This window comes from Bos taurus, chromosome 24, assembly GCF_002263795.3.
Source record: "Bos taurus isolate L1 Dominette 01449 registration number 42190680 breed Hereford chromosome 24, ARS-UCD2.0, whole genome shotgun sequence".
Classification (NCBI taxonomy): domain Eukaryota; kingdom Metazoa; phylum Chordata; class Mammalia; order Artiodactyla; family Bovidae; genus Bos; species Bos taurus.
This window is the reverse complement of record NC_037351.1, coordinates 35233865-35255679: the sequence shown is the minus strand read 5'-3', so window position 1 is coordinate 35255679 and position 21815 is coordinate 35233865. Positions and strand designations below refer to the sequence as shown.

The window sequence follows — 21815 nt, the reverse complement described above, 5'->3', positions numbered from 1 at the left end:
CTACCTATAATCAGGGGACCCGGGTTTGATCCTTGGGTCGGGAAGATCCCCTGGTGAAGGAAATGGCAACCCACTCCATTTCTTGCCTGAGAAATCCTGTGGACCAAAGGAGCCTGTCAGGCTACAGTCTATGGAGTTGCAAGAGTCGGACACGACTTAGGGACTAAACCAACCAACCAATCAACTAACTTGACTTCATTGATATTTATGGAACCTTTCACCCAACAACCACAAATACACATTCTTTTCAGGTACATATGGTACATTCACCAAGATCGTCAAACAAGTGCTGGGTCATCAAACAAGTCTCCAAAAATTAAAAAGCACTGGAAGGGAAACTTTGGCTTCATCTTATGCCATAATCACTCACTCTTCATGCTTCATGCGACTCTGGCTTTGGCCACTAGAAAGAAACCTCTATAGTGGGAGAAAATTCAATAGCAAAGAAATGCTTCTCTCTCCTAAGATTTTCTTGTTTTGAGGCCAGGCTCTTACCAGAAGAATTTCCTCAGCCATGAAGCCTCCGTCAATCTTGCGGTTGATGAGAAAGTACTAAGTTGTGTGGTTGGGAGGGGCTGATTGCCAAGCTTGGAAGTTTGTGCTCTACCTCCATGAGGATAAACCCAGAACAGGGAGGGTGGGGGTGGGGAGAGGGTGCTTCACAGCCACCAGCTGAGATGCTTCATGATTCCAGCTCCTGGAAGAGTGAGTCTAGGTGCTTCCATGGGCCCCGGTGTACTCAGAATACACTGTCCCAGTACATAACGCATGTTGCTATCCAACCACTTCTGCAACTTATGTGTTAAAATATGGGATTCAAGAATTCGGCACCCAGGCTTCAGCCATTTCTCTTTCCAGAATCTATCTGTGGAGTGAGGTTTAGGCACTATTTAAGCTGAAATTCTTCTCCAGAACATATACATTCTGTTTCTCTGACATGCTCTGCGCTGTTATAAGCATGCAGACTGGAGGGATTGACCACAAATCACTCTGTGTGATTTTAGCTTTTCCAAAGAGATGCTGGGAGACCATGTATAAGACAAACTACCCCTGCAGCCTGGCTTCAAGCTACTCCATCTCCCACCCCTGCTGGTCTCACCTGGGTCACTCCTCCACTCACAGCCATGTCCTACCTTTAGTCCTGAAGGATTACTTCAAACACCACACTGAAGAATTTCCATGACCTGGAAAAAACAAATGGAGAACGGTGATAAAAATGATCTTCCATTATCAATTTGTTCTCTTTCGTCTCATCTATCCATCCCTTTTTTTTTTTTTTGGCCGTGCCACGCCAGTTGTAGGATCTTAGTTCCCCAACCAGGGATCAAACCCATGCTCATAGCAATGAAAACAGAGCCTTAATCACTGAATTGCCAGAGAACTCCCTGAAAGCCCCTTTTACCTACTGAAAAGGGCAAGGAAATGCAAGGGGAAAATACTAAGCAGATCATCTATCAGAATTCCTATTTATGCAATTTTCCAATTAACTGTGAGATAAAAAATATCAAATGTCCCATCATTAATGCATCCAGAATCACAGTCTCAAATTTGGTAAGCAACATTGGGAGGGAACCCCCTCATATAACTGCAGAAATGAAGCAAGTGTACATCAACACCACCAAACTGCCTGGGCACTGTGGCCATTTCTAGGAAGGTCTGTCAAGGCAAGAGAGAAACACACCAAAAAAAGCTTACATCAAAGTTTCCTTCCAACTTCACCTTTTCTTGGCATCACAGTCTGAGATTTGTTACTGCTTTGTTTCTTGCCTAGGATGTAAGTTCTACAAGGACTGGCAGTCTGTTCTCTACAGCGCTCGTGTTGCCATCAGCTAGCTTTAGCCTTTGCGTGCAGTAGGCACTCTGTGGAATGAATAAGCAAATGAATGTCTGTTTCCACCTAAGTATCATCCCATTTATACTCTCATTGCTTGATGGTTTCCTCTAAAATATCTCTTCATCTCTGAGATCATTAAAAAAATATATTTATTTAGTCATTTATTTGGCTGTGCCTGGTCTTAGTTGCGTCTTGTGGGATCTTTTGGTGTGGTACACACACACACTCGCTGGTTGTGGTGCACGGAGTCTCTAGCTGTGGCGTGTGGGCTCAGTAGTTGTGGCACGCAGACTTAGTTGCTCTGCAGCATGTGGGATCTTTGATCCCTGACTAGGGATCGAACCCACATCCTCTGCATTGCAAGGCAGATTCTTAGCCACTGGATCACCAAAGAAGTCCCTCACTTTTCATTTTCTTAAAAAAAAAAAAATCCCTAAATATACAGTTGGTGCAGGGGAGTCAATTCTACCTCATTTTCCCATCCTTTGACTGTAAATTTCGACTCCCCTTTTCCCACTGCCCTGATTTTTGCTGGTCTTGTCGTCAAAAGATGGAGGCAATTTGGTCTTTATCCCTGGGTGACGCTGGTAAGAACCTGGCTTCAGAATAGGAAAATCTTAGTAGTGAGACGTGTTTCTTTACTGTAGAACTTTCTTTGGCCTTCAGAGTCTGTACAGTGGAAGATTTCTCTCTAGTGGCCAAAGCCACTGCCACTCTGATAGAAACATGAAGCATGGACCAGAGTGAGTGATTACGGAGTCAGATGCTGCTGCTTGGGAAATGAGTCATCGTTTACGGGAAGCACCTCCTGCTGCAGATGTTCTTTTCGGACCCTCCGCACGAGGCAAACTTGTCCTCTCAGGAGGTGACCACAGGCTTCTGTTCAAGGACCTGGCTCTTAAAGAAAATGTAGCCTTTCAAGTTTTGACTCTTGGAAGCACATCTAATTGATCGCTTAGAAAGAGAGGCAGGAACAGCGAACCCTGAAGAGGGGCTGCTGGGAGCAGCAGCAGACAAATTAACAAGCCCCAAGTTGAGCTCATCTTAAAGACAACTTGTTTTGAAGAATCTCTCTCCCAAAAAAGGCAGTGAAATGTATGAGTCATTTTCAGTAAGATTAAATTACTATTTCTTTCTGAAGCAATTAGCTATCTACAGCTTAGCCAGAAAACCATAACCAAGTGTTCATAGGGTCTTCTAAGTGTATATCAACGTTCTCTCCATTTTAAATATAGTAGTGTGTATATGACCTTCCCAAAGTCCCTAACTTCCCTTTCCCCCCAGTGGCTATAAAGTTCATTTTCTGAGTCTGTGGATACAAGAATATGTATGGCCAAGTCCCTTCACTGTTCACTTGAAACCACCACCACGTTATTAATCGGCTATACCCCAATACAAAATAAAAGGTTTAAAGTTAAAAAGGGGGGGAAGGGTGTCTCTCTGCCTGACTCTGACTTGTTAGAGACAAGATATCAGAATGTACAAAGATTCCCTCTGGGTTCTCATAAGTGTGTGGGTGTATCATCCTCAGAATGTATATATTCACACTCAAGCCCAGAAGTCAGCATTCCAGTACACATTAGAAAGCTGTCATTCATTGAGCTGTGTTGAAGACAGATTTACTTCCTCAGCAATGTGATGAGGCAGCTCCGTGAGCTGCCTCTACTGTGGCCAAGATAACAAGCCTGCAGGGAGAGGCTGCGTCACACGCTCCTCTGTGAAACAGCTGCTCCTTATTCAGAATCAGTGTGTGCAGCTTTTTAAACAGCGCGTTTTCATTCCGGGACGCATGACAGGCCTTGGTTTTGTTTTTTACATTTCTCTGCTGCTCTTGGGTCAAGCAAACGTCTGCGTGACTTTGCAAATAACACTTGATTTCTGTTTTCTTAAAAGAAATTGGAAAGCTGGACAGCCAGATAACTGGGGTCATGGCCACGGGCCTGGAGAAGATTGCGCTGGACTGATTAATTTTGGGCAGTGGAACGATTTCCCATGTGAAGACATGAATCACTTCATCTGCGAGAAAGACAGGGAGAGAGGTAAGCAGTGGAAGGGATTTAAGAGAGCACAGCAGAGCTTATATCTTATTAAAGGGCAAGAGGTGAGGAGTATAAGGGCTCTGAAAGTAGGTTCTGCAACTGGATTCCAGTCCTGATTCTGCCACTTAGTATCTTGGCAAGCTATTAACCTCAGGGAAATAATAATAGTAATCCTCTTAATGGGGTTTTTGTGAGGACTTAAGTAAGTTAATACATGTGCCTAATGTAGAGGAAGTACTCAGTAAATTTTAGACTAATGGGTGGGCCTAGGTCATTACCTTATAATATTGTCAGTCAGTGTTCTTTATCATATGGCACCAATGTCATATATCTTTTTATATAACAAACTATCAGAGAAATTGGGAAAACAATACCACTTGCAATTGCATCAAAAAGATAAAATACCTAGGAATAAATTTAACCAAGGAGGTGAAAGACCTATACACTGGAAACTATAAGACATTGATGAAAGGTATTGAAGAAGGCCCAAATAAATGGAAACATATTCTGTGCTCACAGATTGGAAGAGTATTGTTAAAATGTCCATTCTACCCAAAGAAATCTACAAATTCAGTGGAATCTTTATAAGAACTCCAGTGTCATTTTCCACAGAAATAGAGAAAACAATCCTAAAATTTGTATGGAACCACAAAAGACCCTAAATAGCCAAAGTAATCTTGAGAAAGAAGAACAAAGCTGGACATACTCCCTGATTTCAAAATATATTGCAGAGCTACAGTAATCAGAAGAGTGTGGTAGTGACATAAAAATAACATATCTCTATCAGTGAAAGAGAATAGAGAGCCCAGAAATAAACCCATGCACATATGGTCAGTTAATCTATGACAAAGGAGCCAAGAATATACAATAGGGAAAGGACAGTCTCCTTGATAAATGCTGCTGTGAAAACTGGACAGCCACATGCCAAAGAGTGAAACCAGATCACTCTCTTAACCTTACACAAAATAAGCTCAAAATGGATGAATGACTCAAATGTTAGATTTGAAACCATTAAATTTCCAGAAGAAAGCATAGGCAATAATCACCTTGACAGTTATCTTGGTAATGATTTTTTGGATCTGAAAGGAAAAACAAGTGTAACTACATCAAGGGGCTTCCCTGATGGCTCAGTGGGTAAAGAATCTGCCTGCAATGCAGGAGACACAGGAGACACTGGTTTGATCCCTGGGTCAGGAAGATCCCCCGGAGAAGGAAATGGCAACCCACTCCAGTATTCTTGCCTGGAGAATCCCTTGGACAGAGGAGTCTGGTGGGCTACAGCCCATAGGGCTGCAAAGAGTCAGACACGACTGAGCACAACAGCACTACTACATTTGGGATTTGAGTTGAGACTAGGACACCCCAGAATAGGCTCCTTTGAAGTGAATTTTACCTTTTATTGAATCTGAATAAGAACTTCGAGGCATTTATTTGAAAAAATAATTACTGAATGATGTATTTGGAATGTTTTCTTTAAAAACACACACTCCTTTTTCTGAATTGTCCGTTAACATTGTTCTTTAAGAGGAACTAACACCCATTCTTTTTCCTCTCTTTTAGAATTAGCAATTACATTATAATGGACCGTGATATCATAATAGGAACAAACTGTCGACAGTTCTCGAAGGCAAAGATACTTCTTTCTGATTGCATCACCTTCTCATTAAATTGAAGGGGAAAGCACTGAAGACCAATTACTGAAAACATTGAAAGCCCATGTTCTCTACCATCTGCCTTGCTCAAGGACAAAGTTTGGAACAAAAGTGTTCCCCTAGTGTGATATATGGATTGTCAGTAAGCAAATGGACTGAATCACATAGATTCTTCTCAGCCAATAACCATACAGTTATGCAAATCATATCTTCCAGAGTATGGAATGCTCCAATCAGAAAAAAGATTATCATTGGTTGTTGAGCTTTAGGAAGAACTGAAAACATACACCGTGTAAACAGTACCTTACATTTCTATTGATAAAATCCCAAATGTAGGAAAAATATGCAGACATACAGATATATAGGCCAACTCTTAGTAACAATATGAAATATACTTAAAGAGCTTTTAAAACTTTGTATTTTTGTACAAAATATTTGCCTTTTTACAATTTTTTTCTTTTTATTTTTGTCATTTTACCGATATAGTACATGAAGCCAAAGAAAACAATAATGGTACTAATAAAAACTCATAGGGTTTCTTGTCAGATTTAATTCTACACAGTGGCAAAGAAATTTTTTCAGTTGTGGTTTAAAAAAAAATTAAATATATGTGTGTATGTATATTTTAATGTATCATTTCCTCAGAGAAGTCAATCACTTGAAATGTCTAGAAATGGCCCTGCAGATTTTGCCAGTGGAGGTCAAGCCTGAACATGTACGTGGCTCAGTCAAGTGGGCTATGCCTCCAGCCCATCACCAGCCAACACCCTTGCTGCGTGTCTGCCAGGCTCAGAGGAATGGTCAACTCAGGATGTGCTTTTGCTTCATTTTGGCGGAGTCGGGGGTGGTGGAGAGGCATCTGTTGGGAAGGGTGGACAGAGCACCTGTATCTGGCTATTTATAGAAGGTCCTGTTTTGTGGCTGAGACATGAATACACTTGGTTTTAGGCCCATACCAGGGCAGATATTAAATGTCAGGAAGGTATGACATCACATCGGCCAGAGGCAGAGATGCTAAGATGGGGACAGCTCTATGCTACCTGGAAATCTTATGTTTTCTGAAGTCAGATTCCAAAAACACAGAATTCCAATGCACATGCATGATGAAATGCAAGAACACAACCTTGGCCACTGTGTTGAACCTTTTGTCGGAGCCCATCTGCCTTCTACTCTTTAACTTGCTGAGGAGAAGTCTAACATGCAATGTGCTGAAATCAGGCTTAAATGTAACTGATGCTCAAAGGTAAGATTTCCACCCACCAGATTCCCTTCCCAGGACCTCCCCAGCCATGCTGCTACCTACCCCACATACAATGGTAAAAGAATAAAGACAGAGTTTGACTTTCACGCCTGCAGCCGTGTGGACTGTGTTGTCTCGCCCTGGTCACTGTTTATGCTGTCTCTGCAGCCCAGGAGTGGCCATCTCCTCAGCACCTGGATGCCCTACTATCCTGTCCGTGGGGTCTGGTCAGACTGGCAGGACCTGCCATCATCTGGGCCCTGGACCCTGGTACCTCTTCAGGCTCAAGACCTTTTACAGACTAAACTCTGTCTTCTTTTTCATCCTCTTCTGGTTTCTTAGGTGTCAGTTAAGATAATGTTCAGATGCAACTTGAACTTAAACATCTGATGCCATCATCAGAAGAGAATGTTGCTAATTCCCACAGGTGAAGGCGTTCCTCTCCTGGCCCTTATACCTTACCCAGGGTTTATCATTCTCTCAGGTTTCAATCAGATGCTCTCATATCATCCTCCCAACAGCCCTAAGAAGTGGGGCTTCCTACTTACTCTCCCCATTTTATAGAGGGAGGCACTCAGGGAGGTGACATCATTTCCTGGGTCATATCATCACCAAGGAGTGAGGCAGGATTCAGACTTGAGCTTTGAAAATGTTCTAGGGGGCTTCCTTGGTGGTCCAGTGGTTAAGACTCTGCACTTTCAGTGCAGAGGGGGAAGGGTTCAATCCCTGGTCAGGGAACTAAGATCCCACATGCCACCCATGGTGTTACATAGATAAGTAACATTTTTTTAAATGTTCAAAATTTTTAAAAATGTTCCTTCTTTCAGAAGCAAGGTCCTTCTTAATAACAGAGTAAAAGCAGATGAAAATCACACATTACCAGATGCCTCATGTACGGCTCTAGATACTTAGCTACTTATATACCAAGTTTCTATTCACCTACTCACCACTGATGCTCTTCTGGGAGGAGAGTTTTGGTAAAATGTCGTGAAGTTTTCAGGTTATGAGTTGCTATGAGAAGATGGTGGAGAAGGCAATGGCACCCCACTCCAGTACTCTTGCCTGGAAAATCCCATGGACGGAGGAGCCTAGTAGGCTGCAGTCCAGGGGGTCGCTAAGAGTCGGAGACGACTGAGCGACTTCACTTTCACTTTTCACTTTCATGCATTGGAGAAGGAAATGGCAACCCACTCCAGTGTCCTTGCCTGAGGAGTCCCAGGGACAGGGGAGCCTGGTGGGCTGCCGTCTATGGGGTCGCACAGAGTCGGACACGACTGAAGTGACTTAGCAGCAGCAGCATGAGGAGATGGAAACTTTTTATTTTTGTCCCCATCCCTCAGCATGTGGGCTCTTACTTCCCCAACTAGGGATCGAACCCCTGCCCCTTGCAATGGCAGCTCAGTCTTAACCACTGGAACTCCAAAGAAGTCCCTGTTTTTCTTTTTAAATGGCTCTTGAAGAATGATTGCACAACCAGAAAGAACAAAACCCTTTCTTTTCCTCTTCCACAAACAGTGTTCACCTTTATCAACTCTTCCCATATCCATCCGAGTTTAGCACTTAAGAGTTTAAAGCAGACAACAAATACTACAACCTGCTCTCTTTTTAAAAAAAACAGATGCTGAAGGAAGTAGAAAGCTATGTCAGTCATACATCCCGCCATAAATCAGGTAACAATACTAAAGCAAGTGTATTTTGCCTCAAAACCAATTGATCGCTTCTTGAAAAAGTATGTTAACTCATTCATGGCTCAATAATAAGTCTAATAATAATAACAAAAATTAAATATATTTAGCACATTCACATACATTATCTCTTCTAATCTGGGTGCAAAACCTTTCTCTCTACTTTAGGAATGAGGACGCTGAGGCAAATTTGAAGACTTGCTCATTGCCCACATCCCAGTCACGCCAATCTAATCAGGCTCATCGTTCTTATGTTCCCTAAATCTAAGTCCATCCTAACCCTTATCCCCAGCTTAAAATCTTCTGAGTTGCCTGCAGGACATACATGAGGGGCCCTCAGGACCAGGTCCTCAGCTGTCCCTCCAGCCTCCTCTCTGCTGTACCCTCATGCTCCCTTGCCTTGAGCTGGAACAGCCTTACAAGCCACCTGCAAAGTTCCTCTGTGCTCCTTACTTACTTTTTACTGCACTCCTTCTTAGAAATCCAAACTCTTACCTGGATTTCCATTCTCTACTTCTTTAAGATTCAGCTCAAGCATCACTTCTAGCCTGAATCCTTTCCCAGCAAATGCATCCTGAAGCTGAGACTTCCCTTCATGTCAAGTACTACCCACAAGGGCTCCAGGTACTATAAAAGAAAAACCCTTTCATGGTGTTAGACCATCTACAGATCGGCTGAGAGGCCCAAACATCACTGAATTAAGAAGAGAAGGGTGAATGGAGCCAATCAGCCACAAAATCTTAAGAGAACTGAAGAACGGGAGAAGCCAATCAGGAGAAATGAAGGCATTCGTGTTGATGATAGTCGGTTACTATACATCTACTATATTGGACAAATGTGTAATATATCTATTAGGAATGGAAGACTGAGTGAAGAGAATCAACTGGCAAAAGAGATTCATTCTACATACTAACATATGGCCCCGAGTCAGGGAAAAGCTTTCGAAACCTTTTCTGAATAACAGTGTAAGGAAGTATCTCTTTTCTCTTATGCTCAACAGTTTTAGAAGTATAGATGAACTTTGGCCATCTCTTTAAGAGGGAATTTTTCTATACAATAACTTCATTTTCCTGGAAAACATCCTTTAGTGGCACAGCATCACATTTATTTTATAAATCACAAAGCAGATGTTGTGGAGATTTTGCTCCACCCGTTCATCCTTCTTCTTCTCTTCCTGGATACCCTTGTCAAATAAATAATACATAGCATGCCCAGGTTACACAGGTAGCCAAGAGTCCAAAGAAAAGCAGGCTTAAGATTTAAGCCTTAAACCAACTTAAATTCTCCAGATGCAGAGCTCTTGGTTTTCACATTTTTCAATGAATGACTTTATGAATGAACTATCTCAGTTCAGCCCTGCCTGCCACAGCCAGGGTGATGGCCCAGGCTCCAGCCTTCCTCCAAGGACTTACGAGCCCTGAGTTTGTAAAACAGGAATCACCCGTGCAACTTGGGCAGGAGTTAGCTGCCAGCGAGGAAGCTCCCGCCAACAGCTCATCCAGAAGGTCATTAAACAGGCTTAACCAAAGGGGCTTGCTTTAGTCCTCTTGGCCAGGGATGGAGAATTGTCCTTTGGCCAGTCTTCCAAGCACTGGTGCCAGAATTTGCTGTATTCTTTAATCATCGCTTATTGCCATGACCCACTAAATCATGCCTGCAAGCTGCAAGGAATTATAAGATTGTTAAAACCAGTTCCTGTGCCTGAGAGCAGAGGAGCTAGGCCAGCCCTGACACAAACCAGCACAACTGCAGAGTAGCTGTAATAACACCTCATGACTCCTAGGAACTTGGCATGTATTGTCTCCAACCACTGTGCAAGGAAACTAACTGAAAATCAGACAGGCTAAATAGTTTCCTAAGAACTGGGATTTGAACCCACAACCACCTAGCTCCCATAGTAACCTTCCTGAGAGTCTGGGCTTTCTATCTTGTATTCTGTTCTTTGCCACAAGAAATCATTCAAATCACCAAGTCTCTCTCACAGAAGCAGGGAGATAACGGATGAATCCTGATTTGAGCTCTTTACATGAAAGTTCTACACCAGGGACTTCCCTGGTGGTCCAGTGGCTAAGACTCCATACTCCCAATGCAGGGGGCCCGGGTTCAATCCCTTGTCGGGGAACTAGATCCCACAGGCTGCAATTAAGAGTTCACATGCTGCAACTAAAGTCCCATGTACCGCAGTTAAGACCTGGCACAGCCAAATAGACAAAAGTACTAGATCAATCGCTTTGTTATCTGAGCAAAGAAGCAAAAGTCCACTTGGCACCCATACCATGGATGTCCAAAGAGGTCCAGATTGGAGAAACCACCCTAGATGCTAGAGTAACTAGACCTCTCACAGAGTTCTCTGATATACATTAGTGTCAAATGAAGAGAGGCTCTGGAGCCAAAGAGACCCAGGTTTGACTCCTGCTGTCTACCTCCTTGTTATAAGACATACTCACACAAGTGGCCAACAGCTCTCTCCCCTTGTCTCTTTCTTTCCCACCAGGCCCTCTGTTCATGGACAGAACCAGCATCGGACTTGGGAGGAAAAGGCACACACAGAAGCCTGATGCTGTGGGAAATCCTGCTCACACAGACAGAAAGCAAGCAAGAGTCTCCAGTGGACTTGCTAACGTGTTCTTATAAATCTATAATCCTGCCACCACTCCCCCCAATATATCCACCATGATGTTCATAGATAGTAAAATGAATGGTTTTTCTCGTGCTTACTCAGCATATACAGCGGTCATGTGGGCTGCAGACACACACTGCCCTGCTTTTGATGGGAATAATAATTTGTTTCTAAGTAACTATTTGCTATGCCTCCATTGGGGCTTCCCTGGTAGCTCAGCTGGTAAAGAATCCACCTGCAATGCAGGAGACCCCAGTTGGATTCCTGGGTCAGGAAGATCCTCTGGTGAAGGGATAGGCTACCCACTCCCATATTCTTGGGCTTCCCTGGTGGCTCAGCTGGTAAAGAATCTGCCTGCAATGTGGGAGATCTGCATTTGATCCCTGGGTTGGGAAGATCCCCTGGAGGAGGGCCTGGCAACCCACTCCAGTATTCTTGCCTGGAGAATTCCCACGGAGAGAGGAGCCTGGCGGGCTACAATCCATGGGGTTACAAAGAGTCGGACACAACTGAGCGATTAAGCACATGCCTCCATTCAGACAATACTATTTGAAAACAAGCTGTTTTTACTTGAAAGGTATAGTTTGGGGTCCATTTCATAAAATAGTCAGGATTTCAGGCCCACAAGATGCCACCGAATCAACAGTCTGCAAAGAGATAATCAGAATGTCACATATTTCAACCCCACACCTACCACCTTGGTACACTTGGTGAACTATACCAAGGGGCTTGGATCAACAGGCATGAGGATTAATGACCAGTACCTTCAAACAAACCTTGGCATTCCTCAGATGAAAAAAGGGACTAAAAAAGTTACATGATGGCTAGATAGATGGAAAGAAATAAGGGAAAAGGGAGGGAGGAACATAGATGCATAGATAGATACATTGATGCATAGAATGGAAGAGAAAAAGGAAGATGGAAGATCAGCTAAGAGAAAGCTGTTACCATTTTTTCTTTCTTTTTAATCCCAGAGACCATTTGAAAGAGTTCTTTCAGGGGAAAAAGCACTGCCTTAAAGTCCACTGAAGTCCTCCACCTTCCCCCGCCCGCCCCCGATGACACCTTAGGAGCAGCCAGCTCCATGCCACACACGCTTCTGAGGGGATGAGCAAATCATCTGCCCAGGATCGCCTATGCTCACTTTTCCACTCTGCGGCTCCAGCATTTGGAAATCCCAGAGCCCAGAATCGCCTTTTCCTGTTTTCGTTTTCCATCGCCTGCACTGTGTGCTTCCAGTCTGCAGTGAGGACTGGCAGCTGGGCCCACTGGCCCTGGCATCGGGGGTTGCTGCTTCCCTCCCGCTCTGGGGACAGTTTTCCTCCCTGTGATTTAGCTCAATGACACACACCCTGAAACGACCACACCTCATGAGACCAGGACCCAGCAAGTTACCCAACACCAGGTGGGGATGAACTTCCCCAGGAGCAGATCTGCCGGGGCAGGCAGTTCCTGCAACCAGAGACCCTCACGGGAAGGCGCTGGGCACCTCTGAATGGCAGGCAAGGCTGATCTTCTCTCTGAACATTTGTGTGAACTCCAGATTCCCGTCCTTTCTGGTCTAGCCTGGTCTGGGCTTCCCAGACAAGGCATGGTGCTAGTGGTAAAGAACCCGCCTGCCAATGCAGGAGACATAAGAGACATGGGTTCGATCCCTGGGTCAGAAAGATCCCCCTGGAGGAGGAAATGACAACCCACTCCAGTATTCTTGCCTGGAGAATCCCATGGACAGAGGAGCCTGGCGGGGTACAATCCACAGGGTCACCAAGAGTTGGACGTGACTGAAGCCACTTAGTACACAGTGGTCTAGCCCCACTGCTATTTTTGAGAAATAATCTTCTACTTAGTGTTGCAGATTATATAAGAAAATATCACCTCCCTTAAGAAAATAAGCCAATTCCCAAGCACTTGAAGGATAATGTCCCAGACCACACAGCCTGACGTGTCCCTAAGGGTCACATTCTCCTGGGGTCTCCCAGGCCCCTGCTGTCATCACAGCAGGAGGGGGACACTGCTCTGTCAACACCCACACCCAAGCACCCACCTCCCTTTTAGTCTCTAGGTTAGAAGCTCTGAAGAAAGCTTATAGTCAAGGCTAGAGCACAACAAAAGATAATCAGTCACAGAGAGCATCCAGATGCTAGACAAGCAGAGCCTGCCAGCCAGGGAAGTCTCACCTGGACTGCTTTCCTCGCTCCAGGGTCCCACCTGACATCACCTTGAAAGCCCTCTGTCGAGAACCTTTTGGGCATCCAGCCCCCGAAGTGCCCCTCTCTTGTGTATACATCTGTGGGTCCACGCTGGGGACACCTGTCTCCGGTTATTCACATGACACAGATCTCAGCCTTCAGACAAGATCCAGTCTCTCCCTTCAGGGTTGGCACCAGAATAACCAAATCTCAAGAATAAAAACCCAAAGCCACTACTGTAAGAGACAGAGGAAGGGACAGGGAGGGAGACAAGCCTTGGTAGAAAGGCTGGAAGGTGAGACTTTACCCAAAGGAATGTGATCTCCAAAGGCCACGTGCTACATGTTAACCCACAGATGTTCCATGAGAGTCCTCAGCACTTCTCAAATGTGAATTAAATTGAGCACCTTTACTGCACAGGCAGTTATTCATTCATTCATTCACCAAAGATTCACATGGTCAATCTCTATGGCTTCTTTACTATGTTCTAGATCTTGTACTAGGTATCTTTTTTTTTTTTTAATATTCACGGGATTCTCTCTATATTTTTCTGTAACTCACTTTAAATATAACTTTATTTATTTATTTATTTGGGGGACTCTTAGTTATGGGAAGGAACCTGGGGATAAGGGGATAAAGCGCATATTTTTATCAGGTTAGTGCCAAAAGCAAATTTTATGCTAGTTTAATCATGTGGACAAAAGGCCAGGACAATGAAGAGGTCTTCGACAACAAAAACAGGGCATGAAAAGCTGCCAGGTGAGTGAGGCAGTAACTGTGGATGCTTTCACAACACCTGGAGAAAGTGCTAAACCCTAGCTGTGACTTTAAGGTCATTTATTGCTTACTTGTTTACTGTCCTTCTGAGTATTACGGTCTCTTCAAACATGCCACCAAAATTCTAGCAAACGAGAATGGGAGAGAGATATAAGAGTTGAGAATCAGTGAGCTAGGTTGTCAAAATGTCAAAACTAAGAGAAAGAAGCTGGGAGTAGAGTGAAAGACGAATAAGATTTCTGACAGTAGCTGCAAAGCCTCTGCTTTGGGCATTGGACTTCCCAGGATGGCACTAGTGGTAAATAACCTGCCTGCCAATGCAGAAAACCTAAGAGACGTGGGTTTGATCCCTGGGTCAGGAAGACCCTCCAGAGGAGGGCATGGCAAACCACTCCAGTATTCTAGCTTGGAGAATCCCACTGACAGAAGAGCCTGGTGGGCTATAATCTACAGGGTCGCAAAGAGTCAGACACGACTGAAGCCACGTAGCACGCACGCACCAGGCAAAAACATCTCCAAGTCCTTCCAGGCCTAAGATTATGTCTTAAGAAGACAGCGCATTTGCTGGAAAATTTATGTCCCACCACCAGATCCCAGGAGAGAGAAAGGAAGGGGTGAAGGGAAAGTAATTTTTCATGGAGCTGAGCCTGAGACCACTGTCAATGTTTAATTATATCACGCTTGCTGTTTATTTGGGTCATTTTTTAGGATAAGGTACATGGGATCATATAAAAACTAAATTTATTTGGTCCCTTTCAAAAACACTCAACTGGCTTACATGTGGAGCAATAAAGTGCGAAAGTGACATAGCATCCAAATTGCAGCCATGTGTGACTTGGCTTTTTTATTTGGGGGGAAAGAAAATGGTTAAGCCTGAAGGATTGTGTTTCTCTCTTGTCACTCTGACTCTGAGTGAATAATGAGTTCCTGCTGGTGACACACTGGCTTGGGGAGGCGAGCGCAGAGGGGGTTTGGTGCACTTCCAAAGCTGTGTGTGAGCCTTCACCACAAGACCCTGATTCTGGGGGAGGAACAGTGGGTGAACCACGCTGCACAGAGGCTGGCAGTGCCACGTGTTAATGTACAGACCTTCCCTGAGAGACCCCAGCACTCTCAAATGTGAATTAACTTGAGTTCCTTTACTGCAGAGCTCAGGAACAGTTATTCATTCAGACAATCATCAAAGATTCATATGGTCAACCTCTGTGGCCAACTTACATTCTAGATCCTGTACCAGGTGCTGGGAATCTTTTTTCTTTTGAAACACTCCAGATCCTCTATATATTTTTCTGTAAGTCATTTGTAAATATAATTTTACTTACTTATTTTTGGCTGTGCTCGGTCTTTGTCACTGTCACTTTTCTCTAGCATGGTGAGCAGGGGGCTACTCTGTAGTTGCAGGGTGCGGGCTTCTCACTGTTGCAGAGCACAGGCTCTAGGGCTCACAGGCTTCAGGAGATGCAGCACATGGGCTCAGAAGTTGTGGGTCCCAGTCTCTAGAGCACAGGTTCAATGGTTGTGGCACACACACTTAGTTGGGATCTTCCTGGACTGAAGATTGAACCTGCGTCTCCTGAATTGGCAGGCAGTTTCTTTACCACCGAGTGACCAGGGAAGCCCTGGGAATCTTTCTTGAGTTTCCTGGAAGGCAGATCCCAAGATAAAGGCCTCATCTACCTCCCCCATTACCCATTCTAGATGTCACTCACCCTTGGCCACTGGAGGCTACCAGCCTGATGGACTGACCAGAGCCTCAGCCCTGAGTCCTTAGCTGCTTTGGCCTCATCAAGCCATAGCTGTTGAAGCTGCCCACTTACTGTTATCCCTGGCAAGAAAGGACCAAGAGACGCCCATGCAAGCCCTCTGGGTTCCAGTCAACTCCTCCACACTTCCACTGTGTAAGAGCAACCCTACTCCTCGTGGTAATCAGGGTCAATGTTGTCCACCAAGGGAATAATTCTTTTCTTTGCCAGTTCTTCCACTGACATGAGGAGCCTCCAATGACCTCATGAAGTCAAGATGAATTGCTGCCTGGTGTTCCCCTTGTGGAAACCAGAACCTTTAAAGTGGTGGAGTCTACAGTTGCAAGCTTGATAAGCAGTGATCCTGAGAGGATCCATACCAATTTCTACTTTTTGGTTCTCGTCCCTGTGAATTCCAGTTTTCGGAAACGTAGCGCTACAGCCACTGACTTAGTGCATATAACTTCACCCTGGAGGACAGCGCTGTAACCTTACAGGTTATTGGCCCAAGGCTAGAACCCTCGCTGAGCCTTCAGCAGTCCTTCCACCATCCCATTAGACTAGCTACTTCCGAGTGATCGGATATCTGGGGAGGCTAGTGGATCTCGTGGTCATGTGCCCATTGCCACAATGCTGTGCAAGCTGCCATTTTTAATAGATCAGGAATTCTGTAGGCGCTTGGTTGATAGTATTAAGAGAGACATGTGGGTAAGGCAGGAATCAATTCTGGTAAGGACAGAGTGATGTCCTTGTGACGGGCACAATGAAAGACAGAAAAGGTATGGACCTGACAGAAGCAGAAGATATTAAGAAGCGGTGAAGAATACACAGAACTATAAAAAAAAGATCGTCACGACCCAGATAATCACGATGATGTGATCACTCACCTAGAGCCAGACATCCTGGAATGTGAAGTCAAGTGGGCCTTAGAAAGCATCACTACGAACAAAGCTAGTGGAGGTGATGGAATTCCAGTTGAGCTATTTCAAATCCTGAAGATGATGCTGTGAAAGTGCTGCACTCAGTATGCTAGCAAATTTGGAAGACTCAGCAGTGGCCACAGGACTGGGAAAGGTCAGTTTTCATTCCAATCCCAAAGAAAGGCAATGCCAAAAAATGCTCAAACTATCGCACAATTGCACTCATCTCACACGCTATTAAAGTAATGCTCAAAATTCTCCAAGCCAGGCCTCAACAGTATGTGAGCCGTAAACTTCCAGATGCTCAAGCTGGTTTTAGAAAAGGCAGAGGAACCAGAGATCAAATTGCCAACATCCATTGGATCATGGAGAAAGCAAGAGAGTTCCAGAAAAACATCTATTTCTGCTTTATTGACTATACCAAAGGCTTTGACTGCATGGACCACAACAAACTCTGGAAAATTCTTCAAGAGATGGGAATACCAGACCACCTGACCTGCCTCTTGAGAAATCTGTATGCAGGTCAGAAGGCAACAGTTAGAACTGGACATGGAACAACAGACTGGTTCTAAACAGGAAAAGGAGTACGTCAAGGCTGTACATTGTCACCCTGCTTATTTAACTTCTATGCATAGTACATCATGAGAAACGCTGGGCTGGAAGAAGCACAAGCTGGAATCAAGATTTCCAGGAGAAATATCAATAACCTCAGATATGCAGATAACACCACCCTTATGGCAGAAAGTGAAGAAGAACTAAAGAGCCTCTTGATGAAAGTGAAAAAGGAGAGTGAAAAAAGCTGGCTTAAAACTCAACATTCAAAAAACTAAGATCATGGTATCTGGTCCCACCACTTCATAGGAAATATATGGGGAAACAGTGGAAACAGTGGCTGACTTTATTTTTGGGGGCTCCAAAATCGCTGCAGATGGTGACTGCAGCCAAGAAATTAAAAGATGCTTGCTCCTTGGAAGAAAAGTTATGACCAACCTAAACAGCATATTAAAAAGCAGAGACATTACTTTGCCAACAAAGGCCCATTTAGTCAAAGCTATGTTTTTTCCAGTAGTCATGCACGGATGTGAGAGTTGGACTATAAAGAAAGCTGAGCGCCAAAGAATTGATGCTTTTGAACTGTAGTGTTAGAGAAGACTCTTGAGAATCCCTTGGACTGCAAGGAGATCAAAGCAGTCCATCCTAAAGGAAATTAGTCTTGAATATTCACTGGAAGGACTGATGTTGAAGCTGAAACTCCAAACTCCAAACTTTGGCCACCTGATGTGAATAACTGACTCAGTGAAAAAGACCCTGATGCTGAGAAAGATTGAAGGCAGGAGGAGAAGGGATGACAGAGGATGAGAAGGTTGGATGGCATCAGCGACTCAATGGAGATGAGTTTGAGTAAACTCCGGGAGTTGGCAATAAACAGGGAGGCCTGGCATGCTGCAGTCCATGGGTCACAAAGAGTCGGACACGAATGAGCGACTGAACTGAACTGAAGGACAGATTGAAATTGAAATCATTTGACCACTAAGTGGATGGTCTGGTCTCCCCACGGTTCACTGTATATCTACATCCACAAGATGAGACATCTTATCTACCTTGTGGCTGAAAGCTACCTCTCAAGTGGGGGTTCTCTAGTGGACATTAGTGTGAGATACAAAGATACACACTGTGCCCACAACCATAAGTTCAGCCTCATGCCTCTTCCCCAGATTTCGTTACCAAGCCCTCTGGGTTCCAGTCAACTCCTCCAGGCTTTCACTATGTTGGAGCAACCCTACTCCTTCCAATTTGGTTCCCTCTGGGGCCTGACCAAGCAGATGAGCCATTCACTCTTGTCCAAGAATTCGTATCAACCTGTATCTCAGGCTGCTTTTCCTTCTTTATAAAAAGAGCCTTTATAAGGCCCCTCTGAGTAGAGCTACAACATGGCCCCACTCCAGTCAGCACCAAGATCGTGTGATCTTTCTCTCCACTGTGCTGGTAATGGATAGTAGGTAGCCGGTTAACTTTCCCACTGTGGTAGGTTCAGGGCAGAGATGTGAAATGAATGAGGCTCTTTAGCAGTAACGTCTGTGCTTTTCCTTGGTGCCCCATCTGCCAAACCAGGGAGTTGTGCCGGGCTAGAGAATACATAGATTATCCCATAAAGTCTTCACCCAGTGGGTGGTCAGTACTACTCTAGTGACCGCTAGAACATGACACCCTTTATAGAGCAATTCAGAAAAATATCTGTGTGCCAACTCCTACTCTGTCCAGTTTTAGAGGGCACACTTGACGCTGTGGCTGTTATTACTGGTTTGAATGCCACTGCTATAGAAAAACGAAAAAAACCACAACTTGGTTTGGGCCAATCCTGGTTCACAAATTGTGTTCCAGCACCCGAGGGATTGGCATTTCTAGGAGAATCAAAAAATTAAGAATCTGCGAGAGGTCTGCCTTGTGTGGATTTTTCCAGGGACTTAGAAGTTAACTGGATGTTTCAAAGTATTGAGTGACTAATTTTCCGTCCTTTTTTCTCAGATCTCACACGGTAAGCATTTATTTCCTGAAAACCTGCCAAAAGAGTCATTTTTTTTTCATAGTTCCAATAGTATTTTTAAAATGTAAAATGAAGTCCTGATAGCAAAAATGATCAATGTAGACCCTTGAATCTACCCACAGCAACTTAAGAAGTATTGCCTTCTTTTGGTTTCAGGTTTGGGGAGTTTAAAAGAGAGAGAGAAAGAAACAAATTTTCAAAAGTTTCTGAAGTGCTTATTTTTCGCCGAGATTCAGGCTTGCTTATTGGATAAGAATGGTTGATTCAGGACAGTTGGCATCTGTAGGTAAAAATGTGCCTACGATTTGTTTTTAGTTGTGTTACTGCGCCTTCCAAGCCAAGGTTGCAGGTTGGCAGTGTCCTGAAGGAGGGAGAGAACTGGACAGCACCCATGCCTCCCATTAGGGAGGCCTCCAGACAGAGCCTGGAGCAGGACCATGCTGGGACTGACCCAAGCCAGGCCTTCCTGTGCTGCCCAGAATCAGCAGCACCCTCAAAACCAATCTTCACTCGTGCCCACTGTGGATAGAACAGTCTCAGAGCATTTACAGGTTTGCTAAATGGGTGATTGTACTCTGTCAAACCCATAATGTAGGTTGGAAGTTGGTGATCAAATACTACAGGAACTACCTGCTGGCTTTGCCATTTAGTGGAGGCGTGGGCTTTTCATTCTAGAAAGTGCTGATTGACAGGAAGGCATATTGTCTCAAGAAACAGATGTACAGTTAACCTGGAATTTTACATCTTCCCCAAATACAATAAACCTTGTTTTCAATGAAACCGGTTAAGTGCCTTGTGTATTATGAAATTCCTTTGATGAATAAGTCAGATTATTTACGGACTGTTGGAAGACCAATCTTTCACTGTACAAACTGCTGATGGATCATTTGGGAAAGGAGCCAAAGGGTCAGGAAGAACTCTTTATCACACTAATGCACAAAGACACACAGAGCGTGACCCAGATATAAAAAGGGAGCCAGCACACTGCTAGTAGATGCCATTCATGGCTGAGCCGAGGAGACTGCCTGGAAGCTCTGACAACAAAGAAAATGGTGGAGGAGAAAGGAGGGGCGGGAAACACTCCCCAGGGTGAAACACAATAGGGAGACCAGGAGGATCTGGGCAGGGTCTGGCCTCAGTAGAAAAACAAGATATAAGAGGATCCCACGGGGAACTTCTCTGGTGGCCCAGTGGCCGGGACTCTGAGCTCCCAGTGCAGGGGCCCCAGGTTCAATCCCTGGTCAGGGAACTGTATCCCACCTGCCACAACTAAGCATTTTTATGCTGCAATGAAAAATTCCATGGGCTGCAATGAAGACCCAGTGCAGCCAAATAAATAAATTAAAAACATTTTCTTACAAAAGGACCCCATTTTTCTAGTTTCTTCCCCATCCTCTCCCTCCTGGAGGTTCGAATCCAACTAGGCAACATATTTGATTGCAACTATCTACCCTTTCCATGCATTTCATCATGGTTAGAGTTAAGAGTATATTAATTTGGATAACACTAGCTCCTATCATAAACAGCCCCTCAAAAAATATATATAATGGCTCAAGGACCATAAACGTTTCGTTCTTTCCCATAATTTAGCATAAAGGAGATATCGTTTGGCAGCTCTCTTCCACAAGGCAATTGAGGAACCCAGGCTGCAAACATGTGGCTGTGTCATTTCCTAGGGCCCTCTTCTGCATTGAGACACTGAAAGGGGGACAAGTATGAAGAGGGCACTTAAAACCCCTGCTTCTTAAAACTCTAGCTTGAAAGTGATAGGCAAGACTTCTCACTAACCATTGGTTAGAACTTCACTGCATTGTATGCTTGCTTGCAAGGGTGTAAGAAATATAGTGTATGTAGCTGTCTGCCTAAAGGAAAAAAATGGATATTTTTGATGAATGGCTAACCATCTGCTTGGAAGCAGGTAAACCTTTTATCCATTTTTGCAGGAATGCCTTCTGCTGTGCATTGTAGAGCTGAGGTGAAGTGAAGTGAAGTGAGGTTGCTCAGTCATGTCCGACTCTTTGCAACTCCATGGACTGTATAGCCCACCAGGCTCCTTAGCCCATGGGATTTTCCAGGCATGAATACTGGAGTGGGTTGCCATTTCCTTCTCCAGGGGATCTTCCCAACCCAGGGATCAAACCCAGGTCTCCCGCATTGTAGGCAGACGCTTTACCGTCTGAGCTACTGGAGAAGTCTTAAAACCCATCAAAAACATTGTAGGGTTAGTAGCAAGCAAACATTAATGAAACAAAGGGGTGTCTGAGTGACTGCTGAGATTAGAGTAACAATAACTTTCAGTAAGTCTGTGCCAGATTCCTCATCTGTAAAAGTACACAAAACTTTGAGGATCAAATAAGATAATGTGTAAATAACTTAGAAAGGTGCACATGTAAGCTCTCAATAAGTTTATAGTTATTATTACTCTGATCTCAGTTGTCTCTTATTAATGTCATTTGGAAGTATTGCTGCTATTTAATTCATATATTTGCTTTTAGTCCTGTAGTTACATAAACATCATATACATGAGATGTTTATATTTAGTTTTATGTTTGTTCGCTTAAGAGACATAAAA

The 21815-nt window shown here is 44.2% G+C and overlaps 1 protein-coding gene and 1 long non-coding RNA gene across 3 annotated transcripts in view; one reads left to right on the top strand and one right to left on the bottom strand.

Annotated features, from left to right (window-relative positions):
* The window catches only part of COLEC12 (collectin subfamily member 12), a 185262-nt gene extending 178390 nt beyond the window's left edge, over positions 1-6872 (top strand). Inside the window, 2 exon segments of the mRNA NM_001101843.1 lie at positions 3728-3873; positions 5434-6872. Of these exon segments, the coding sequence (NP_001095313.1) occupies positions 3728-3873; positions 5434-5453 (166 nt within the window). The 3' untranslated portion in view covers positions 5454-6872.
* LOC101902862 (uncharacterized) overlaps positions 1-21815 on the bottom strand; it is a 38234-nt gene that overhangs the window by 4773 nt on the left and 11646 nt on the right. For both annotated transcript variants that reach the window (XR_239827.5, XR_009492721.1), the window contains exon 2: positions 1134-1184. This is a non-coding gene — a long non-coding RNA (uncharacterized lncRNA). The remainder of the gene's footprint in view (positions 1-1133; positions 1185-21815) is intronic.